The 24,207-nt window shown below is 47.3% G+C and overlaps 1 protein-coding gene and 1 pseudogene across 1 annotated transcript; both read right to left on the bottom strand.

Annotated features, from left to right (window-relative positions):
- The window catches only part of LOC137519228 (E3 ubiquitin/ISG15 ligase TRIM25-like), a 48,021-nt pseudogene extending 41,185 nt beyond the window's left edge, over positions 1-6,836 (bottom strand).
- Positions 6,837-11,873: 5,037 nt separating this feature from the next.
- LOC137519230 (E3 ubiquitin/ISG15 ligase TRIM25-like) lies at positions 11,874-14,359 on the bottom strand. Its single transcript, XM_068238100.1, has one exon. The coding sequence runs from the start codon at positions 14,351-14,353 to the stop codon at positions 12,776-12,778; it is 1,578 nt and encodes a 525-aa protein (XP_068094201.1). The 5' UTR covers positions 14,354-14,359; the 3' UTR covers positions 11,874-12,775.
- Between the last annotated feature and the right edge of the window lie 9,848 nt (positions 14,360-24,207).

Here is a 24,207-nt window from a genome sequence, read left to right as displayed (position 1 = left end):
GGACATTTCATACTGATGTGTATTCCCAGCATCACAATCACTGGGTATCGGTGATGGCACAGACGGCCATGGTAGATGACTGGACATTTCATGCTGATGTGTATTCCCGGCATCACAATCCCTGGGTATCGGTGATGGAACAGACGGCCATGGTAAATGACTGGACATTTCATGCTGATGTGTATTCCCAGCACCACAATCCCTGGGTATCGGTGATGGAACAGACGGCCATGGTAAATGACTGGACATTTCATGCTGATGTGTATTCCCGGCATCACAATCCCTGGGTATCGGTGATGGAACAGACGGCCATGGTAAATGACTGGACATTTCATGCTGATGTGTATTCCCGGCATCACAATCCCTGGGTATTGGTGATGGAACAGACGGCCATGGTAAACGACTGGACATTTCATGCTGATGTGTATTCCCAGCATCACAATCACTGAGTATCGGTGATGGAACAGACGGCCATGGTAAATGACTGGACATTTCATGCTGATGTGTATTCCCGGCATCACAATCACTGGGTATCCGTGATGGAACAGACGGCCAAGGTAAATGACTGGACATTTCATGCTGATGTGTATTCCCAGCATCACAATCACTGGGTATCGGTGATGGAACAGACGGCCATGGTAAATGACTGGACATTTCATGCTGATGTGTATTCCCGGCATCACAATCCCTGGGTATCGGTGATGGAACAGACGGCCATGGTAAACGACTGGACATTTCATGCTGATGTGTATTCCCAGCATCACAATCACTGAGTATCGGTGATGGAACAGACGGCCATGGTAAACGACTGGACATTTCATGCTGATGTGTATTCCCAGCATCACAATCACTGGGTATCGGTGATGGAACAGACGGCCATGGTAAATGACTGGACACTTCATGCTGATGTGTATTCCCGGCATCACAATCACTGGGTATCGGTGATGGAACAGACAGCCATGGTAAACGACTGATCATTTCATGCTGATGTGTATTCCCAGCATCACAATCACTGGGTATCGGTGATGGAACAGACGGCCATGGTAAATGACTGAACATTTCATACTGATGTGTATTCCCAGCATCACAATCACTGGGTATCGGTGATGGAACAGACGGCCATGGTAAACGACTGATCATTTCATGCTGATGTGTATTCCCAGCATCACAATCACTGGGTATCGGTGATGGAACAGACGGCCATGGTAAATGACTGAACATTTCATACTGATGTGTATTCCCAGCATCACAATCACTGGGTATCGGTGATGGAACAGACGGCCATGGTAAACGACTGATCATTTCATGCTGATGTGTATTCCCAGCATCACAATCACTGGGTATCGGTGATGGAACAGACAGCCATGGTAAACGACTGATCATTTCATGCTGATGTGTATTCCCAGCATCACAATCACTGGGTATCGGTGATGGAACAGACGGCCATGGTAAATGACTGGACATTTCATACTGATGTGTATTCCCAGCATCACAATCACTGGGTATCTGTGATGGCACAGACGGCCATGGTAGATGACTGGACATTTCATGCTGATGTGTATTCCCGGCATCACAATCCCTGGGTATCGGTGATGGAACAGACGGCCATGGTAAATGACTGGACATTTCATGCTGATGTGTATTCCCAGCACCACAATCCCTGGGTATCGGTGATGGAACAGACGGCCATGGTAAATGACTGGACATTTCATGCTGATGTGTATTCCCGGCATCACAATCCCTGGGTATCGGTGATGGAACAGACGGCCATGGTAAATGACTGGACATTTCATGCTGATGTGTATTCCCGGCATCACAATCCCTGGGTATCGGTGATGGAACAGACGGCCATGGTAAATGACTGGACATTTCATGCTGATGTGTATTCCCGGCATCACAATCACTGGGTATCCGTGATGGAACAGACGGCCAAGGTAAATGACTGGACATTTCATGCTGATGTGTATTCCCAGCATCACAATCACTGGGTATCGGTGATGGAACAGACGGCCATGGTAAATGACTGGACATTTCATGCTGATGTGTATTCCCGGCATCACAATCACTGGGTATCGGTGATGGAACAGACAGCCATGGTAAATGACTGGACATTTCATGCTGATGTGTATTTGGAGGTGTCTCTAGTCACAATCATTCCGCATGCAGAAATGCACTTGCTATAAATTCCCGACAGAAATAAGACCATCTTGGCATTCACAACATTTTACGCATGGTTATTTTCCTGCATGCGTAAAAAGTGCAATAAAAGTCAGCAAAAGTCGGTAATTCCTGGAAAAAAAAATCAAAATTCACAAAGAAAGAGGGGCGTATTATTTCTGACTTAAAGGACATCTGAGGTGAAAATAAACGGATGAGAAAAACAATTGTATCTATCCTCCTCCTCCTAAAATGACTTGTTTTTAGATATCCCAAAGTTTTATTTTATATTTAAATCTAGTTTTTAAGTTTTTACTGTTTCATTATCTCTGCTCAATGACACCTTCATTGAAGTATGTCAGGGCTCAGATCTATGAATGTTTGACCCTTTTTATCTCTTTCCTGCTCCAGGAAGCTATTTACTGACAGGAAAGTGTTTTATGGCTGTAATTATTTATCAATGAGGGTCATAGTCTAGTCTGACCCGGTTAGAAACTGTCACTTGCATAACTGATGTTTAACCCTTTCAGAAAGAGAAAGGAACACAGCCTATTAATTTGTGTACTTGGAACTATTCATACCCATGTCTATCTCATCATGTCACATGTCACCTCGGTTGTCCTTTAACTACCGATTTCATAACACCTACAAGTACTTGGAGATATATTTTGCTTCTGGAGCCTTGAGCGCTGTTTGCTGGACTTTGATTTTTTTTTATGCCACTTTTTTATGCATGGTTTCTGCATGTTTACTACATACAACAAACACAATTGCTAACTTCCAGCTAGAGCAATCTCCTGCCTTTATCTGGTCAGCAGATGCCTATCAGCCAATCAGGTGTACTGTTATACACCCTTTGTCTGCTGTACCAAATCTAGCAGGAATTGCTTAAATTAGCATTCAGGTGGGAGGCTTTGGTTGGACGCAATAGTGAATTGCATCGTTTACAGGGACGCCCCGTGTAGGCACATCTCCCACACGGCCCCCTCCCTAACCACTCACCTGTCAACCGCATTCTGGAAGCTGCAAAAAAGAAATTTAAAATCACAAACACTGGTCCGCAGGACAGCCGGGGGCCCCAGGTCTCTTTCACTACATTACCTACCTCTAGGTGTCGCATGGTGGTTTGGGGGCCCCAGCTAGTGAGAGAGACCTGGGGCCCCCGGCTGTCCTGCGGACCAGTGTTTGTGATTTTAGATTTCTTTTTTGCAGCTTCCAGGATGCGGTTGACAGGTGAGTGGTTAGGGAGGGGACCGTGTGGGAGATGTGCCTACACGGGGCGTCCCTGTAAAACATTGCAATCCACGATTGCGTCCAACCGAAGCCTCACACCTGAATGCTAATTTATGCAATTCCTGCTAGATTTGGTACAGCAGGCAAAGGGTGTATAACAGTACACCTGATTGGCTGACTGGCGTCTGCTGACCAGATAAAGGCAGGAGATTGCTCTAGCTGGGAGTTAGCAATTGTGTTTGTTGCAGTTTGCATTCAGTTTAGAGGTGGTGGGGTGAGTTCCCTGGAGGTGAGAGGTCCAGGGCTTGCCCACACTTCCCACTAGGTATTGCATGATGGCTCGATTGATAATATCCGACAGGTCCGATGACCTGCCGGATAGATTCCCCGCTCGATCCCCACCGACGGACAATAGCGGGGCATCGAGCGGCTGATAAGGAGCGCCGGCGGGGATGAGCGGGGACGCAGCGGGAGTCAATCCGGCAGCTCGTCCTCCGGGCTGTACTGCGCAGTACAGCCCGGAGGACATCCGATGACGTCAGCGTGCCTGCCACGGGCTGGAGGAAGCCCCAGGTAAGTTGATTTAAAAAAAAATTTTTATTGTCCCTGAACCTTCCCTTTAACTGCTATGGCTGTGTAGCAAGCATGAGAAAGCAAGCAGAGAGGCGCTCATGCTTGCTACACAGCCATAGCAGTTAAGGCACCTGTTTTTTTCACTGACCTGAGGAAGAGGGCAAGTACCTGCGAAACACGTCAATTTTATGTGCGTGAATAAAAGACCTTTTTTCAATAAACTGGTCCAAATTCTTTAAGAGAGGTAAGATTCCCTCTCTGTTTATAAGTTAACAGCTTATTAGCCTATCTTTTATGCATTGGGCGCCTCCACCCCTGTTTTAAGTGTCTTGTCATACCTCTTTTAGAGGTGATAGTTTATTAGTTGTTCTAAAGAACTTCCGGAGTGTGACCACCCAGTTCCTGTCACCAGACCTGGGAAACCGAGCGGGGAGGGTTCATTTCCCGCCTGCTCTGACAGTGGTTGCAAGGATTTGCACCCACCTCTGTCAGTATATACATCCTTAGCAATTTGTTTTCCTGAATCTAACAGGATTCTGCCCCATTGGGCTCCTGGTCTCCTTTTGTCTTTTAGATGAACCTGAGGTTGTTATAATCACAGGAACCATCCACATACGATATCTTCTTACCTAGATTGAGATTGGTAATCGCCGCCAAGCGTCCGTGTGAACCAGCTGGCTGCCATGCTGGCGTTTTTATAGGGAGGGGGGTCCGGGAGGGAGGGTATGGCTGCCATGTGCCTGCTGACTGAGGATAAGGGGTCAAAGTTTAGCTCAATGATAATGTATAGGGGGTGGGTAAAACGCGCCATGTGATCCCCTGAGGGGGCGGGCTCAAACACCCGTTCTTAGCTGGGAACTAACATGAAACATTAAGGGCTCTGAGCGCTTTGTGATTGATTAGCGCTTTTTAAAAATTGCTCCCATTCACTTTCATTGAAAACGTGGTAAAAAAATCACTGCAATTTTTTGCGTATGTGATCGCACAATCGTGGTGATTTTTACAGCAATTATAATGAAAGTGAATGGGAGCAATTTTTAAAAAGCGCTCAAAAGCACAAATCAATCACAAAACACTGAGAAAAGCGCTTATAGTGTGGCTGAGCCCTAAGCAAGCATGTCAGGTAAGGTGCCCACAAGGGCGTATCTAACTGTGCCCATGGCAATCACTGGGGAAAGCGCATCCTCCAAATATCTTACCATGTAGTCTTGGTTTAATTGGTTGTCTGCAAGTTGAAGTGAAGGAACGGAGTACCGCAATAGGTTAATCTGTGCATATCCCCCAAATAAAAGGTAGCTTGTTCCTTTAAAATATATAACCAGGCAGCAGAATGTCCCCACAGATAAAAACTAGAATCTGTATGGAGGACACCAGGGATGCTGTAGACCAGTGCCCCCAGTGAGTGGTGCCCATGGTACATGCCACACCTGCACCCCTGTAGATACACCTCTGGGTTCCCATACATCTAGCAATGTATGGGCAGATCGACCATTAGACATCGAATTTGATCAGAGAGCGATTCCTTGCCTGCCCATACACCACAAACCGATTCCTGAGAATTCATGGACTCTCTCTGGAATCGGCCTAGGGACAAACGTTAAATGTGTCCGTCCATCCATTCAACCCTCTCCAACCCCCCATCCCCATGCCTATTCTCTTAAAATTCTCACCTGTCCGCCGGCTGTACCATATGGCACATCTACCACACGCGTGCACACACGTGCCTGTTGCCATGTGATACAGTAGTTGTGCCAGCGCACAGGTGAACCGGGGAGCACAATAAACACTTGGGGGGGGGGGGGGAGGGGACAGCGGCCAGGGGTCTATATACATACGTCGTCGTTGCAATATCACCCACCATTACCGCAACATGCCCGACCAACCACGTGTGACCGAGATTTTCCAGCAGGTTCGATCGATGCATTCAACCAATTACAGTCTGAAATTGAATCAAAAATAGAAGAAAGGTGGAAACAGCACCAGTCTGAAATTGGTTGAATAGTCGTGCAGGTGGATATGTTGTGGCACCAATTTTCATCCAATTTAATACAATTGTGTCGGATTTAGACCCCTTTTACACTGGCCTTGCAAACACATGCTGTGTTACCGCAGAGTAACACAATAGCAATGCAAGGCAACGGGGCCCAGCACACTTACAGCGTCACTTCGGAAGTGCCTGATCGGACACCGAGACTCCCCAAAGTAAACAACGTGTTACCGTCGGACAGCCACAGCGATGCAACGGTAGCAGAATTAATGTAATGCAGGAATATTAAATATGTTGGCGGTGGCAGTGCAGTGTGCATGCGCAGGATGGGAACATATTGGTGACAGCCAGTGACGCACTACCTGTCCAGCAGGTGTATGTCCCTGGGTGAGAGGCGCGCGGGGGGGGGGCACATTATGCATAGGACCCTGGCGGTGCACTCTCTTGCAGGGTCATGTTGGGCATTTTGTGTGTTGCAATGTGAAGGGGGAGGGGCATCACACCGCAAAGGCACAGGCCAGGTATAAAACCAGCCAGGTATAAAACCAGCGTAGCCTCCGTGGAAGCGCTGTATAGCGCGAAACGGCTGTCAGGCATCCAGTGCCCAGCACCCACGCCTCTTCTCACAGGGTATGTGCTCCACCAATTGCAACTATATCCAATGTTGTACATTTGCACATCTGCACTTTATGATGTTTTAGCAATAAATTGAACACCTGCAGCAGTGCCAGCTTTTCCATTTTCTTTTTGTCTGTTACCAAAAACTTGTTGTTTATGCTTGCCGCTGTAGTGCCAACCTCCTACCTCCTCCTGCTTGCATAAAACCAGCCTTCATGAAGTTATCGAATTGGATTGTCGATCGTGCCGCAAAATCATTTGACGTATGGCCATGTTTAGGCCGGGAGTGCACTTTGCGGCATTGAATGGGTCTTTCAGTAGAGCACTCGTGAAAAAATGCCTGCAAGATAAGGGGACAGTAGAGGTCATTTCACTCCCCATTTTCAGTTTTCTACTGCAGTTCTCTACGCTTGGCTTCAATAAGTCCACACGGTCATTGTTTTTTTATATTTTCACTTTTTCCATTTATTTTTGAAAAAAAAAAAAAATCAAGTCAAGTAAACTGTGATAAGAAATCAAAATCAATACAAACAGCCCCCCCAAAAAAAATTCTGCAAAAACTTTTGCATATTTGTAGTAAACCAAACTGGACCTCCCATGCCTCACAGCCAGGCATGGGCTCAAATTTGGCTTGGGTGATCCGGATAGTTACTATCCGGATATCACCCAGTAATGCTGTGCGGGCTGGGCGGCGGGGGGGGATCAAGCTTACCTAGCTGACATCATCTTCGCTCGTCCCTCGGCGCCTCCCACGATGCGTTCCAATGCGCCGTCTCGTGATTACAAACACTTCCTCCTTCCGGGTTGAAGGAGGAAGTGTTTGTAGTCATGTGACACCACGTGGAACACATCGTGGGAGGCGCCGAGGGACGAGCAAAGATGATGTCAGCTAGGTAAGCTTGACACCCCCCCCCCCCCCCCCCCCCCGCCCAGCATTACTGGGTGATATCCGGATAGTAACTATCCGGATCACCCAAGCCGAATTTGAGCCCATGCCTGCTCACAGCAACCAGAATCTAAACCAGATTTCCCATTTGTAGTTCTCCATTGCAGTCTGTGATGGGACTGGTGACAGTGAGGCTACATTAGGGGCAATCAATGAGATGCAAATATTTCCGAGTTCATGTAGGATTGTGCAAATGTATGCAAATGTATGCATATTTATGCAGCTTGAAAATGGGGCATTTGAAGCATATCAAGTTGGAATGCCATTGGTCCATTTCAAGCTAAATACATTTGCATAACCCTTACTTTTAGCCACAGCCCCTCAACAAGCATGCACATCAGGTGCTCTTACTGAAGTCAGACGGGATTAAGCTACGTACACACATGTGACAACGATCGTTCGTTGTGAACGAACGAACTTTTGACCTAAGTAAAGTTAGTTTTTAAAGGTGTGTAACGATCTGATCGTTAGAACGAACGTTACATCACGTAAAGCAACTGTTGCGCTTGCGCATAAAAATGAAAAGATCCATGGAGAAATAGTGAAATGCGCATGTCAAGCTTAGTACGAACGACCGTTTCCAACAATGTACTACTTTTGCAAACGATCGTCGTTGGAAGAAATCCGCCAAGATAGATCGTTCGTTTTTAACGATCTAGCTCGTCCGTCGTTAGACTTAATGGTCATTGGCTGCTTTTTTTTTTAAACGATCTTCGTTTGAAATGATCGGGGAGTGATCGTTTCAAACAACTATAGTCGCATGTGTGTACGCACCTTTAGCTGCATGCTTGTTTCAGGTGTGTGAATAATCCACCACTGCAATTAAAGAGATCAGCAGGACTGCCAGGCAACTGGTATTGTTCAAAAGGAAACATCCATATCCCTCTCAGTTAAGGTTCCCTTTACAGGAGTCATCAGGCAAAAAAAAAAAAAATATTAGTTTCACTTACCTGGGGCTTCTACCAGCACCATGCAGCCATCCTGTGCCCTCGTAGTCACTCACTGCTACTCTGGTCCCCCTCAGTCAGCTCGTTTAGTTTTATTGTGTACATTTTTACGCATTCCCGCTGGTGCAGGAACATTAACACATACATTTTTATGCGTTAGTGGTTCAACGAGTAAAATTGTATGTGTTAATGTTCCTGCACTAGCGGGAATGCGTAAAAATGTACGCAATGCGGCCCGCCGACCTCGAGGTCGGCAAAAACTAAACGAGCTGACGGAGGAGGACCAGAGCAGCAGTGAGTGACTACGAGGGCACAGGATGGCTGCATGGGGCTGGTAAAAGCCCCAGGTAAGTGAAACTCATTTTTTTTTGCCTGATGACTCCTTTAAAGTAAATCTGTTTCGAAAATATAAAGAAAAAAAATATCCTATAGAGCCTTCCCATTCTCCTCACGGTCCCCGCATCCCAGCGCTGGACCCCCGGTTCAAATCCCACTTCGCAGGAGGCTTCCGAGGTCTTTGGGAACACTTGGGCGGCTCTGTACTACGCATGTGCGAGTGTGCGAGACATTGTGCTCATGCATGCGCAGTACGGAGCACTTAGGCTCCCAAAGACTTCTGAAGCCTCGGGCAGTGGCAGATAGCAGTCTCAGACCGATCAGTCGTAGACACCACTGCAATTAACCTCCCTGGCGGTTTATTTATTTTGCCAGGGAGGCTGCGGGAGGGTTTTTTTTAAATTAAAAAAAAAATATTTCATGCAGCCAACTGAAAGTTGGCTGCATGAAAGCCCACTAGAGGGCGCTCCGGAAGCGTACTTTCGATCGCCTCCGGCAATCGAAAGTAACAAGATAGGCCGCAATGAGCGGCCTATCTTGTTTCGCTTTCCTCGTCGCCATGGCGACGAGCGGAGTGACGTCATGGACGTCAGTCGACGTCCTGACGTCAGAGCCGCCCGATCCAGCCCCTAGCGCCGGCCGGAACTGTTTGTTCCGGCTGCGCTGGGCTCGGGCGGCTGGGGGGACCCTCTTTCGCCGCTGCAAGCGGCGGATCGCCGCGAAGCGGCGGCGATCGGGCAGCACACGCGGCTGGCAAAGTGCCGGCTGCGTGTGCTGCTTTTTACAGAATTAGAATCGGCCCAGCAGGGCCTGAGCGGCGACCTCCGGCGGCATACCCCGAGCTCAGCTCGGGATTACCGCCAAGGAGGTTAAAGAGATCAGCAGGACTGCCAAGCAACTGGTATTGTTCAAAAGGAAACATCCATATCCCTCTCAGTTAAGGTTCCCTTTACAGGAGTCATCAGGCAAAAATAAAAATATTAGTTTCACTTACGTGAGGCTTCTACCAGCCCCTTGCAGCCACCCTGTGCCCTCGTAGTCACTCACTGCAGCTCCAGTCCCCTGCCACCAGCTAGTTCTGCTTCTACCAGCCCCATGCAGCCACCCTGTGCCCTCGTAGTCACTCACTGCTGCTCCTGTCCCCGGCCGCCAGCTAGTTCTGTGTCTACCAGCCCCATGCAGCCATCCTGTGCCCTCGTAGTCACTCACTGCTGCTCCAGTCCCGGGCCGCCAGCTAGTTCTGCTTCTACCAGCCCCATGCAGCCATCCTGTGCCCTCGTAGTCACTCACTGCTGCTCCAGTCCCCCGCTGGCAGCTAGTTATGCTTCTACCAGCCCCATGCAGCCATCCTGTGCCCTCGTAGTCACTCACTGCTGCTCCTGTGCCCTGCCACCAGCTAGTTCTGCTTCTACCAGCCCCATGCAGCCATCCTGTGCCCTCGTAGTCACTCACTGCTGCTCCTGTCCCCCGCTGGCAGCTAGTTCTGCTTCTACCAGCCCCATGCAACCATCCTGTGCCCTCCTAGTCACTCACTGCTGCTCCAGTCCCCCGCTGGCAGCTAGTTCTGCTTCTACCAGCCCCTTGCAGCCACCCTGTGCCCTCGTAGTCACTCACTGCTGCTCCAGTCCCCCGCCACAAGCTAGTTCTGCTTCTACCAGCCCCATGCAGCCATCCAGTGCCCCCGTAGTCACTCACTGCTGCTCCTGTCCCCGGCCGCCAGCTAGTTCTGTGTCTACCAGCCCCATGCAGCCATCCTGTGCCCTCGTAGTCACTCACTGCTGCTCCAGTCCCGGGCCGCCAGCTAGTTCTGCTTCTACCAGCCCCATGCAGCCATCCTGTGCCCTCGTAGTCACTCACTGCTGCTCCAGTCCCCCGCTGGCAGCTAGTTCTGCTTCTACCAGCCCCATGCAGCCATCCTGTGCCCTCGTAGTCACTCACTGCTGCTCCTGTGCCCTGCCACCAGCTAGTTCTGTGTCTACCAGCCCCATGCAGCCATCCTGTGCCCTCGTAGTCACTCACTGCTGCTCCAGTCCCCCGCTGGCAGCTAGTTCTGCTTCTACCAGCCCCATGCAACCATCCTGTGCCCTCGTAGTCACTCACTGCTGCTCCAGTCCCCCGCTGGCAGCTAGTTCTGCTTCTACCAGCCCCTTGCAGCCACCCTGTGCCCTCGTAGTCACTCACTGCTGCTCCAGTCCCCCGCCACCAGCTAGTTCTGCTTCTACCAGCCCCATGCAGCCATCCTGTGCCCTCGTAGTCACTCACTGCTGCTCCTGTGCCCTGCCACCAGCTAGTTCTGTGTCTACCAGCCCCATGCAGCCATCCTGTGCCCTCGTAGTCACTCACTGCTGCTCCAGTCCCCCGCTGGCAGCTAGTTCTGCTTCTACCAGCCCCATGCAACCATCCTGTGCCCTCGTAGTCACTCACTGCTGCTCCAGTCCCCCGCTGGCAGCTAGTTCTGCTTCTACCAGCCCCATGCAGCCATCCTGTGCCCTCGTAGTCACTCACTGCTGCTCCTGTCCCCGGCCGCCAGCTAGTTCTGTGTCTACCAGCCCCATGCAGCCATCCTGTGCCCTCGTAGTCACTCACTGCTGCTCCAGTCCCGGGCCGCCAGCTAGTTCTGCTTCTACCAGCCCCATGCAGCCATCCTGTGCCCTCGTAGTCACTCACTGCTGCTCCAGTCCCCCGCCAGCAGCTAGTTCTGCTTCTACCAGCCCCATGCAGCCATCCTGTGCCCTCGTAGTCACTCTCTGCTGCTCCTGTGCCCTGCCACCAGCTAGTTCTGCTTCTACCAGCTCCATGCAGCCATCCTGTGCCCTCGTAGTCACTCACTGCTGCTTCAGTCCCCCGCTGGCAGCTAGTTCTGCTTCTACCAGCCCCATGCAGCCATAATGTACATAATACAATATACATAATGTACATAATGTACGCAATGCGGCCCACCGACCCCGAGGTCGGCAAAAACTAAACGAGCTGACGGAGGGGGACCAGAGCAGCAGTGAGTGACTACGAGGGCACAGGATGGCTGCATGGGGCTGGTAAAAGCCCCAGGTAATTGAAACTTTTTTTTTTTTGCCTGATGACTCCTTTAAAGTAAATCTGTTTCGAAAATATAAAGAAAAAAAAATCTCCTATAGAGCCTTCCCATTCTCCTTACGGTCCCCGCATCCCAGCGCTGGATCCCTGGTTCAAATCCCACTTCGCAGGAGGCTTCCGAGGTCTTTGGGAACACTTGGGCGGCTCTGTACTACGCATGTGCGAGTGTGCGAGACATTGTGCTCATGCATGCGCAGTACGGAGCACTTAGGCTCCCAAAGACTTCTGAAGCCTCGGGCAGTGGCAGATAGCAGTCTCAGACCGATCAGTCGTAGACTGCTAACTGGGAATCCAGCAGTGGAACACGGGCCCCGTGAGGAAAACGGGACCGGCTCTATAGAGGAACCAGAACCTTCCCTCTCCTGAGGTAAGTTTTATTCTATTTATTTTGGCTTCAGACTCCCTCTCGTGGTGATCAGATAGTGAAAAGTACAAAACGCTAAACTATTATCAGATCATCTCCCTCTATAAACAGGTCCCTCAATATTTCTACAATGTATTTTAATGTCGGCTTTATAATAATTGTACTTCTGTGAAACTAAACTGGGACTTTCAAAACTCCAGCCCAGATTTCCAGGATTATTTATGTTGTCCATAATTCTCAGTTTCATTAAAAATTAGAGAATAAACCAAAATATTCTGATAACGCCAATCCCAAACTACTCCTCAATTCTCTACCAGCAGAAAATTTATAGCAAAGTAAATAACATATTGATAAACTAGATCAAGTGTAATTTATGCCCAGAAACCACTATTTATATAATAGAGCCAAGTGAGTTCACAGCCCAAAACCTGCACAACCCTGAACACTGTATTACACGCTGGCTGAATATTTTACCAAACAGATTGCTATGGAAAGTGATCTTCTACAATGCAGTCTTACATCTATGGAGTGCCCCATCCACCACATACCTTTATAGAGCCTTTCCCTACAGCTAATATAGCCTGGAGGGGCTCAGTGAAGGGGACAGTATAGGTGTGGAGGTGTCTGATCGGGACGCACAGATCATAAAAGGACAGCCGCCCGGCCTCATAATCCAGATATATCCTGACTCTGTTACTGGAGACATTGTCAGGTAACCGGATCAACTTACTGTCATGGTGCACTTTATATTCATTATTATAACGGAGCAAACACCAGGACTTGTTATTCTTTCCAATCCCTGACTCCTCCCCTCTCCTGGCTATACTGGGGTAACACATTCCTACTAACCACCACTCTGATTTACTGACATCCACTTCCCAGTAATGTCTCCCTGAGGAGAAACTCTGTCTGCTCATCACCTGATGGTATGTCTGAAATCTCTCTGGTGTTTCTGGGCGATTCTGCCATGTATCTGACCTGGATACAATTTTCATGTCATCTGATATATGTAGATTATTATCAGCTGTGTTTATATCCAGTAATATGTCTGTAGCCTCCTGTATGATGCAGCCTCCAGTTACCCCGGCTATTATATCAGATAACCCTGTGTATAATGTGTGTGAGATGAGAGCCACATCCAGATCCCGCCCATCATGTCTCTCTCTGTCCTCCTTATCCCCCTCCTCAGTGTCACACAAGTCACCTGTGTGTGATTCCTGTAAGACAGTCAGTGGGTCAGTCATGTTACACAGCTCCTCAATGTGACACATCTTCCTGGACAGCTCGGCCTTCTTTATTTCCAGCTGCTGAATGAAATCAGCCAATGGCAGAGAAAGCTGCTTCTCCTGCCTGGAGACCTCTCTCAGGACTCTCTTCTCCAGGTCGTCCAGCTGTCTCCTGAGGTCTCTAAACAGGCCAGTGACTCTCTCTGTTACACCAGATGACTTTTCATGGACTTTTCTTTTGTTCTCCTGCAGACTCTGGACTTCTTTCTCAGTCTCCTCTGTCTTAGTGATCAGTTCCTGCAGATCATTTCTTAGTTTCTGTTTCTTCTTCTCAGAGGCCTCATCCAGTGTCTCCGCCTTGTGTCCCTGGTGGTCTCCGGCCAAACTGCAGGACAAACAGATACAGACAGCATCTGCAAGGCAGAAATACTCCAATATCTTCTTATGGACAGAGCACTTCCTATTCTGCAGGGAAGTGGTGGGGTCACACAAGACGTGTTCTGGTGACTTGCTGTGGACTCTCAGGTGATTGTCACACAGAGAAGCTTCACACATCAGACAGGACATAACAGCTGGTACAGGAGAGTGAATACAGTAAGTACAGAAGACTCCAGTCTCTTCCTGATCTGGCTGAGCAGAGCGGAAACTCTCCACAGTGTTACTCAATATTATGTTCCTCTGCAGTGCCGGCCGTTCCTGAAACTCTTCTCTGCATTCAGGACAGGAATAAACTCCAGCCCTCTCCTGTGTATCCAACACCTGAGCTATACAGAGCTGGCAGAAGTTGTGTCCACATCTCAGGGTCACAGGATCTGTATAAATGCTCAGACAGATGGAACAGTCCAGCTCCTTCCTCAGATCAGCAGACGCCATTCCTGACAGCAGAGGAGAGAAATCAGTGAAAGTTGTATAAGGGGTGTGGCTGGTCTAATGTCTCTTCTATCTACAGCAACCTTTGGAACCTGACAGAAAACACTCCCTAAGCTCAAGCAAATTGGAAAATACCTACAGAGATAGAGAAAAATGCCATCATGCGCAGAAAGGATGGCATTTTTCTCTGCTTACATCTGAAAATGGCGCCTGCGAATAATGGCGCACGGTGTTGCCGCTAATCCGTTTGCCGCTTATCGCTATTTAACGTTAAAGCCTTATTGTTATTTCGCGTTAAAGCCTTATCGTTATTTAGCGTTAACACACAGAACCCTCTCTGTACCTACCCCTAACCCATAACCCCCCCCCCCCCCCCCCCCCTGGTGGTGCCTAACCCTAACCACCCCCCTTGTGGTGCCTAACCCTAACCACCCACCTTGGTGGTGCCTAACCCTAACCACCTCCCTGGTGGTGCCTAACCCTAACCACCCCCCTGGTGGTGCCTAATCCTAACCACCCTCCTGGTGGTGTATATTGTTCTGTAACTATACCAAACCCTACTCTCACACAGAACCCTCCCTTTACCTATCCCTAACCCTAAGACCCCCCTGGTGGTGCCTAACCCTAAGACCCCCCTGGTGGTGCCTAACCCTAAGACCCCCCTGGTGGTGCCTAACCCTAACCACCCCCCTGATGGTGCCTAACCCTAAGACCCCCCCCCCCCCCGGTGGTGCCTAACCCTAACCTTGACAGTGTTACATTAAATCCATTCACCGTTTTGCAGTTAAATAACGTCTGCAGTTTGGCTTATGTAGGGCGCTATTGATAAATAATGTTAGTGTGTGCCGTTTTTCTTCTTTTTTCCCTGTGCGCCATTATTATGCAGTACTAACGATAAATAGCGATAAGCGTATCTTTTTAATGTGGCACCATTTTTATGCATCAGCGCTGTGCGCCATTATTCACTGATCTGAATTTTACTGTTACTTAGGCCTCTTGCACACTGCAAGAAAATCAGATTCAGATTCCGCTTTTTAATCAGTTTTTACCTCCGATTCAGATTCAGGTTTGCAGTGTGCAAGGAGCAAACTGCAAATCTGAATCTGAATCAGAAGTAAAAACAGATTAAAAAGCGGAATCTGAATCTGAATCGCGTGCAGTGTGCAAGAGGCCTTACACTGGGGTTTACTGCTTGTCAACCCTTAGTGCCACAGGTGTTACTGCAGTAACGCACATGTAGCTTTGATAACTTGTCACGTACTGCAAGTTACCATAGTAATGTATGCATTTTATTGCCCGTGGAGCTGAGGATTAATGTGCGGCAATGCCCCAGCGTTAGTAACAGTGAAATTTCACTATAATATAGTCCAGCGGGCTTATTGTCTCTTAAATAACTGACAGGAGTATGGTAACTGGCACGTGTCATATTTTACGTTTTCAAGCTTTACATCAAAAGAACAATTCAAACGAACACAAATGAAAACAGCCTAGGCAAAAAATAAAATACGATGCCAGTGTGTTGCTGCAAAACTTTTTAAAGAGAAACTCCAACCTAGAATTGAACTTTATCCCAATCAGTAGCTGATACCCCCTTTTACATGAGAAATATAATGCTTTTCACAAACAGACCATCAGGGGGCGCTGTATGACTGATTTTGTGCTGAAACCCCTCCCACAAGAAGCTCTGGGACCGCGGTACTTTTGGCAGTTTGTTACAATGTAACAAGGTTCACAGATAGGAAATAGCTGCTTACAGCTGTCTCTAACAGCCAAAACAGCTAGGAGCAGCTACATAACCTGCCCACAGTAACAATGTCACCATGTAATAAATGTCAGAATGTAAATCGGGGAGAGGAAAGATTTTACAATGAGCAAACACTGACTAAATCATTTATACATAATTATGGTAAAAATGAAGCACTTTTTTTATTACATTTTTTTCACTGGAGTTCCTCTTTAACCTCCTTAGCGGTGTGGACGAGCTCAGCTCGTCCATTACCGCCGGAGGGTGCCGCTCAGGCCCTGCTGCGCCGATTTTAATTAAATAAAAAGCAGCACACGCAGCCGGCACTTTGCCAGCCGTGTGTGCTACCTGATCGCTGCCGCAGCGCAGCATAGCCGGAACAAGGGCTAAGGGCTGGATCGGAGGCAGCTGACGTCACTCCGCTTGTCACCATGGGGAGGTAAGCAAAACAAGGAAGGCCGCTCATTGCGGCCTTCCTTGTTAATTCTGATCGCCGGAGGCGATCAGAATGACGCGTCCGGAGCGCCCTCTAGTGAGCTTTCATGCAGCCAACTTTCAGTTGGCTGCATGGAATAGTTTTTTTTAATAAAAAAAAAACCTCCCGCAGCCGCCCTGGCGATCTTAATAGAACGCCAGGGTGGTTAAGGCATGCCTCTGATGTAACTAACGCTGGTAAGTTATAACTGTTATAACCGACATGCTGTCTCTTCTTTACTGATTCCTAACCCTTAACTGTACCCTCCACCAATGCCTAACCCTTAACCCCACTTCCCTGGTGGTCTAGCCTTTAACCCCCCCCCCCCCCCCCGGTTGGCACCTAACCCTTAACACCCCCCCCCCCCACAGTGCTTAAAGGGACCATGAGCAGAGGTCCTGGGTATGCATATAAGCATTCCCACCTCTATTTGGTAAAGAGGAGACACTGACCGGTCCCTTATCTAAGTGTTCCTGCTCCCGGACTGGCCGCTATCAATAACATTGTAATCCGCGACTCTGACATAAAGACGCACTGTGACATCGGTATGCCCAGTAGCCTCAGTGCTCAAATGTCACTTCATTGCTCCTAATCATGATGACAGCGGTCTCAGAAGCTGCAGAAGAAAATCTACGCTATCTGAATAATGCGATAATGGCAAGAGTTAGAGGCCATAGGAAAACATGGGCATTACTTTGAAAACAACTTAAACAACTGATTAAGTGTAAAAGGGACCTTAGGGAGCTGATGTGCTCAAAGGCAACTGAACTCAACTCCCTTAATACTTGGGGTGGATGCCATCAGGGCCAAGTGCCTTATCTATCTCCTATTTATTTAAAGAAAACCTGAACTGAAAATTAAAAGTTAAAATAAACATACACAAGTCATACTTACCTCCCATGTAGTCTACTTCTCAATCTTTCTTCTCTCCCACGTCCGGGTTGTCCACTGTGATCAAGGGAATTCTCTGTCCTCCATTTTGAAAATGGCCATTACCCCATAATCGCCCACTTGAGCCTTAGGGAAACATAGACATTACTTGGCACAGCAGTTGTCCTCTCAGCTATAACTGACAGCAACTGATATATTTCAGTTCTGACAAAATGTTGTCAGAACTGGAAGGGATCATTGTCAGAAGAAAACGGTGAGTTTCTGAGAGGAACTGATGGCAAGGTAAATATGTAATGTTCATTTGAAGTTACCTCATGTGTTTATTTTAAATAATTTTACTCAGTACAGGTTCCCTTTAACTGTGCTTTAAAGAGAACCTGAGGTGGGCAGATGGGACACAAAGGCATATTCTCTGCCTCATAACATGCCTCTGTGTCCCCACACCGCCGCGATATAGCCCCCGAGATTAGCAACAATATTTGTCGCTATCTCAGAGGAAAATACAGTGAGAGTGTGAGAATCTGCTCAGCTGCCTGTGCAGACAAGCAGCGTTTTGACCACTGTTCAGGTCTGCATTCTGCAGGTCTCTTTAAGAAAGACCTTTTGTCAGTTCTGCAGCTTGCTGCTGAGGAATTTGCATACATTCATTATGCAAATCCCCTACCTGCCTCCTGTGATGGCTGGCAGTATAAAGGTTGGGATTACCCACAGTCCTTTGCTGGTCATTCCTTCAGGGTTTGTAGTATACACTCCTATTGAGTGTCAGCCATGCTACTTCTTGTTGAAGATTAGTTTAGAGTAATTTGTGGGACTGCGCTAGGCAGATTCCCTAGTCTAGTTAGGATTGTATTATTTGTATTGCCTGTTCTGTCTGTCTGTGAAGTGCTAACCAGAGCAGCGGTTGCTACTGGTAGGCCCTTCTGTTCTGTTATTATCTTCCCTGGATCACACTCGCCTTGCGCTAGTGCTGTGGATCCTTCTGATCTGTCTTCCCTGGATCACACTCGCCTTGCGCTAGTGCTGTGGATCCTTCTGATCTGTCTTCCCTGGATCGCACTCGCCTTGCGCTAGTGCTGTGGATCCTTCTGAACCGTCTTCCTGGATCACACTAACCGCTAGCGGTAGCGGCTGTGGATCTTTCTGATCTGTGTTTCTGCTTGGATCACACTTGCTCTGACGGAAGAGCAGTGAATCCTTTCTGCCTAGTTCCTGTTTCACGTTTGTCTGTCTTGTCTGATACGAACGCTTGCTGTAGGCTCGGTGAGGTAACCGTTAAGCAAGCGCTCGCGTTCTCTGTTTCGTGTTTGTCTGTCTTTGGTTAGTTAGGCGTGCTTGTCTCTGTTGTGCGTAACACGCGGAGACCGCGCACAAATGCGTGCACTGTTGCGAATGAGTGCGGTGTTCGCGTTCAGCTAGCGTTTGTTGTTTTCTTTGTCTTTCTCTTTGTATGATTTGCTGTGCCTTTGCTACCCTTGTCCTCTGTCCTGCTCAGTCTTGTGTCGCTATTGGCAATCGCCATTCTTGCGATTGCGTTTCCTACTTCGTTTCCGCCGTTGTGTGTTCGCCGTCGCTGGGTGGCGACTAGTTTGGTGGGCACACATTGGTTCTGTCCCGTTACTCTGTTCCCTGTGGGCTATCCAGCCCTGCCTGATTGTACCTTGTCCCGGATCTGTACAATTCCCATTTGGCATCTGTGGCTGTGCAGCGGCTGTGGTCGCCTGCACTCCACAGCTCCATCTGCCGGTGGGAATTGCCCTCTGCGGGTGCATAGCACCTAGCCTGGGTGTCCTCAATAATACGCTTGTGGAGGAAATCCGCCGCGTCAGCGCATGTCTGGTGCGCTGACCATGGAGACGATTCCACAATCGTTACAGAGAGGGATTCAGGGGCGTTCCTGCAGGGTTTCCAGAGCTGTCATTGGGCAGCTCTCTCTCCCTGGCCACACCCCCTGCCGCTCCCCCACCTCCTTGCACACTGTGAGAGACACAAAGTCTCTCAGTGCAGCGTTGTGACCTATAGGTCACAAAAGTGAAAGTGGGCCATTGCGGCCCACGGGAGCGGCGTTTTTTGCGGCTACCTAATCCGCTCAGCCCCCAGGATCAGGTTTTTTTTTTTTTTTTTGAGCCCACCTCGGGCTCTCTTTAACACATTCCTGTGTTAGGCAATTCAAGCTGATGGGGTAGATTGGGAACAACCCAGAGCTGTATCATGGTACAAGGGCGTTATCTTAGTGAAGACAGAAGCAAAACATGCACTTAGGCTCTGTTCACATCTAACAATGAAATCGATTTTTTTTGTGCATTTTTTTTTTCCCCCTCCCGGTGCTCCACTGAGCACTTCGCTTTTGTCAGCGCTTTTGCAGAGCGATTCCTTTTTTCCACTTGCTGATTGAAGTCAGGAAGTGAACTCTTTGACCCGGAAAAGAATAAATACAATGTATTTATTCTTAAAATCGTGAACGCAATCGCCGCACAAAGCGATTTTGTGAACGTTTAGCGCTCTTCCTATACCTTCCATTAGACCAAAATCGCCCCAAAAATTGTACAGGCACAGCTTTGCGGAGCGCATAGCGGACGAAACACACTGATATGCACCTTCTCAAAGGCCTAGTGCACACCAGAGCGGTTCGGCAGCGTTTTGCGATCCGCTTGCGGCTGCGGATACGCTTGGGTAATGTATTTCAATGGGCTGCTGCACACCAGAGCGGGAGGCGTTTTGCTGAAACGCATACTCCAGGGGTGAGGCATTTTTTGGATTGCGGAGGCGTTACTGCCTCCAATGTAAAGTATAGGCAAAAAACGCAAACCGCTCTGAAAAACGGCAGTTCAGAGCGGTTTTGCAGGCGTTTTTGTTACAGAAGCTGTTCAGTAACAGCTGTACTGTAACAATATGTGAAATCTACTACACCAAAAACGCTTCACAAAACCGCAAAATGCTAGCTGAAACGCTACAGAAAAATAAGAAAAAGCGTTTCAAAATCTGCTAGCATTTTGCGGATCTGCTAGCGGTTTTTGGTGTGCACCAGGCCAAAGAGATTAATTGCACAAGCATTTTGTGAGCGATTTTGAAAATCGCCTACACTTTTAAAAAAGGCCCCTAGTGTAAACAAGTCCTGAAAGTGGTCTGAAACTCTGACATAACATTCAATAATAATGTTTTCCTACTTTTTATAACCAATACAGTTACCATAAATGTTTTTGTGCACAAGTAATATTGTCTGTTTACAAATTACAAGTTTCCAAAGTACAGGCTATCTGCTCTGAAAGCTGCAATTGCATTTTATTCATTTCTGCTTTTAATTATATACTAGCTGATGACCCAGCGTTGCCCGGGTGTGTATTTGACTGGTGTTGGCTCTGCCCACTTTTTGTATCCCTAACACACAATTACTCAATGATTAAGTTTGTGAGCTTTGGGGTCCTTGGCATCAATAATTTGTATTTCCCCAATGAAATTAAACAAGTCTTATTGGCTGTTTGTGGCTCCACCCCTTTTTTGAATTTGAACCCCAGTCACCGACTGTACCAGGTAGGTTTGAGGCTTGTGCCATAAACAGTGCAAGAATGTCAGCAACAAGGGCAGCACGGTGGTGTAGTGATTAGCACTCTTGCCTTGCAGTGCTGGGTCCCTGGTTCATATCCCAGCCAGGGCACTATCTGCAAGGAGTTTGTATGTTCTCCCTGTGTCTGTGTGGGTTTCCTCCGGGCACTCCGGTTTCCTCCCACATGCCAAAAACATACAAATAAGTTAATTGGCTCCCCCCTAAAATTGACCCCAGACCACACACACACACACCAACACACACACACCAACACACACACACACCAACACACACACACACACCAACACACACACACACCAACACACACACACACCAACACACACACACACCAACACACACACACACACACACACACACACACACACACACACACACACACACACACCCTTCCTGATTTCTTATTCTTTTGCATGTTTGTCACACTTAAATGTTTCTGCTCATCAAAAACCGTTAACTATTAGTCAAAGATAACACAACTGAACACAAAATGCAGTTTTAAATGAAGATTTTTATTATTTAGTGAGGGAAAAAAACTCAAAACCTACATGGCCCTGTGTGAAAAGGTGATTTGCCCCCCTTGTTCAAAAATAACTTAACTGTGGTTTATCATACCTGAGTTCAATTTCTGTAGTCACCCCCAGGCCTGATTACTGCCACACCTGTTTTAATCAAGAAATCACTTAAATAGGAGCTATCTGACATAGAGAAGTAGACCAAAAGCACCTCAAAAGCTAGACATCATGCCAAGATCCAAAGAAATTCAGGAACAAATGAGAACAAAAGTACTGTAATTGAGATCTATCAGTCTGGTAAAGGTTATAAAGCCATTTCTAAAGCTTTGGGACTCCAGCGAACCACAGTGAGAGTCATTATCCACAAATGGCAAAAACATGGAACAGTGATGAACCTTCCCAGGAGTGGCTGACCGACCAAAATTACCCCAAGAGCGCAGAGAAAACTCATCCGAGAGGCCACAAAAGACCCCAGGACAACATCTAAAGAACTGCAGGCCTCACTTGCCTCAATTAAGGTCAGTGTTCACAACTCCACCATAAGAAAGAGACTGGGCGAAAACGGCCTGCATGGCAGATATCTAAGGCGCAAATCACTTTTAAGCAAAAAGAACATTAAGGCTCGTCTCAATTTTGCTAAAAAAATATCTCAATGATTGCCAAGACTTGTGGGAAAATACCTTGTGGACCGCCAAGACAAAAGTTGAACTTTTTGGAAGGTGCGTGTCCTGTTAAATCTGTCGTAGAAGTAACACAGCATTTCAGCAAAAGAACATCATACCAACAGTAAAATATGGTGGTGGTAGTGTGATGGTCTGGGGTTGTTTTGCTGCTTCAGGACCTGGAAGGCTTGCTGTGATAGATGGAACCATGAATTCTATTGTCTACCAAAAAATCCTGAAGGAGAATGTCCGGCCATCTGTTTGTCAACTCAAGCTGAAGCGATCTTGGGTGCTGCAGCAGGACAAAGACCCAAAAGACACCAGCAAATCCACCTCTGAATGGCTGAAGAAAAACAAAATGAAGACTTTGGAGTGGCCTAGTCAAAGTCCTGACCTGAATCCTATTGAGATGTTGTGGCATGACCTTAAAAAGGCAGTTCATGCTAGAAAACCCTCAAATAAAACTGAATTACAGCAATTCTGCAAAGATGAGTGGGCCAAAATTCCTCCAGAGCGCTGTAAAAGACTTGTCGCAAGTTATTGCAAACGCTTGATTGCAGTTATTGTTGCTAAGGGTGGTCCAACCAGTTATTAGGTTCAGGGGGCAATTTCTTTTTCACACAGGGCCATGTAGGTTTTGAGTTTTTTTTTCTCACTAAATAATAAAAACCATCATTTAAAACTGCATTTTGTGTTCAAATATGTTATCTTTAACTAATGGTTAACGGTTTTTGATGAGCAGAAACATTTAAGTGTGACAAACATGCAAAAGAATAAGAAATCAGGAAGGGGGCAAATAGTTTTTCACACCACTGTACACACACACTCACTCACTCACACACTCTGTACAGCGCTGTGGAAGATGTCGGCGCTATATAAATAATAATTAAAATATTCCCCTTGAAAATCAATAGGTGAATTCTGATTGACTTTTTTAGGCTCCGTCCACTTTCCTGAATATTAATCCCAGTCACCCACTAATCAACTGTGCAAAGTTTGAGAACCCTGCCATTAACAGTGTAAGAATGGCTGCTGTTTACATTTTCCCAGGGAAATTTGTATTTGTCTCCGCCCACTTTTTTTTAACTTTGACACACAGTCACTCATTGACCACGTTTGTGAGCTTTCAGGTTCCTGGCATCAAAATTGTGTGAATGAAAGCAGTTTATCCAGCAAATAAATCTGATTGGCTGTTTGTGGCTTCACCTCCTTTAGTGAATTTGAACCCCAGTCATCCAATGATCGACTGTAGCAGGTTTGAAGCCTCTGCCATTAACAGTGTAAGTTTAAACATTCCCCTTGAAAATAAATAGGTGAATTTTTATTAGCTGTTGTAAGCTCCACCCACTTTTCTGAATATTAATCCCATTCACCCAGTAGCGAACTGTGTCAAGTTTGAGAACCCTGCCATTAACAGTGTAACAATTGCTGCAGTTTATATTTTCCCATGTAAAAAAAATCGTTGTTGGTCCCACCCACTTTTTCTGACCTTGACATGCAGTCACTCAATGACCAAGTTTATGAGCTTTGGGGTCCTTGGTATCAATCATTTGTATATTCCCATAGAAATTAAACAAATCGGATTGGCTGTTTGTGGCTCTGCCCCCTTTCTGGAATTTGATCCCCAGTTACCCAGTGAACGAATGTACCAGATTTGAGGCATCTGTTATTAACTGTGTAAAAATGGCAGCAATTTAAATATTGCCCTTGAAAATCAACAGGTGAATTTTGATTGGCTATTGTAGGCTCCACCCACTCCCCTGAATATTAATACCAGACACCCAGTAACTAGCGGTGCAAAGTTTGAGAACTCTGCCATTAACGGTGTAAGAATGGCTGCAGTTTATATTTTCCTAGTGAAGTTTGTTTTTGGCACCACCCACTTTTTGTAACCTTGACACACAGTATCTCAATAACCAAGTTCTGAGCCTTCGGGTTCCTGGCATCAAAAATTGTTTGAATGGAAGCAGTTTATGCAGCAAATAAATCTGATTGGCTGTTTGTGGCCCCG

This window comes from Hyperolius riggenbachi, chromosome 5, assembly GCF_040937935.1.
Source record: "Hyperolius riggenbachi isolate aHypRig1 chromosome 5, aHypRig1.pri, whole genome shotgun sequence".
NCBI classification, from domain to species: Eukaryota; Metazoa; Chordata; class Amphibia; order Anura; family Hyperoliidae; genus Hyperolius; species Hyperolius riggenbachi.
Note: the sequence above shows the minus strand (reverse complement) of the source record. Positions and strands in the feature narration are given on the sequence as shown.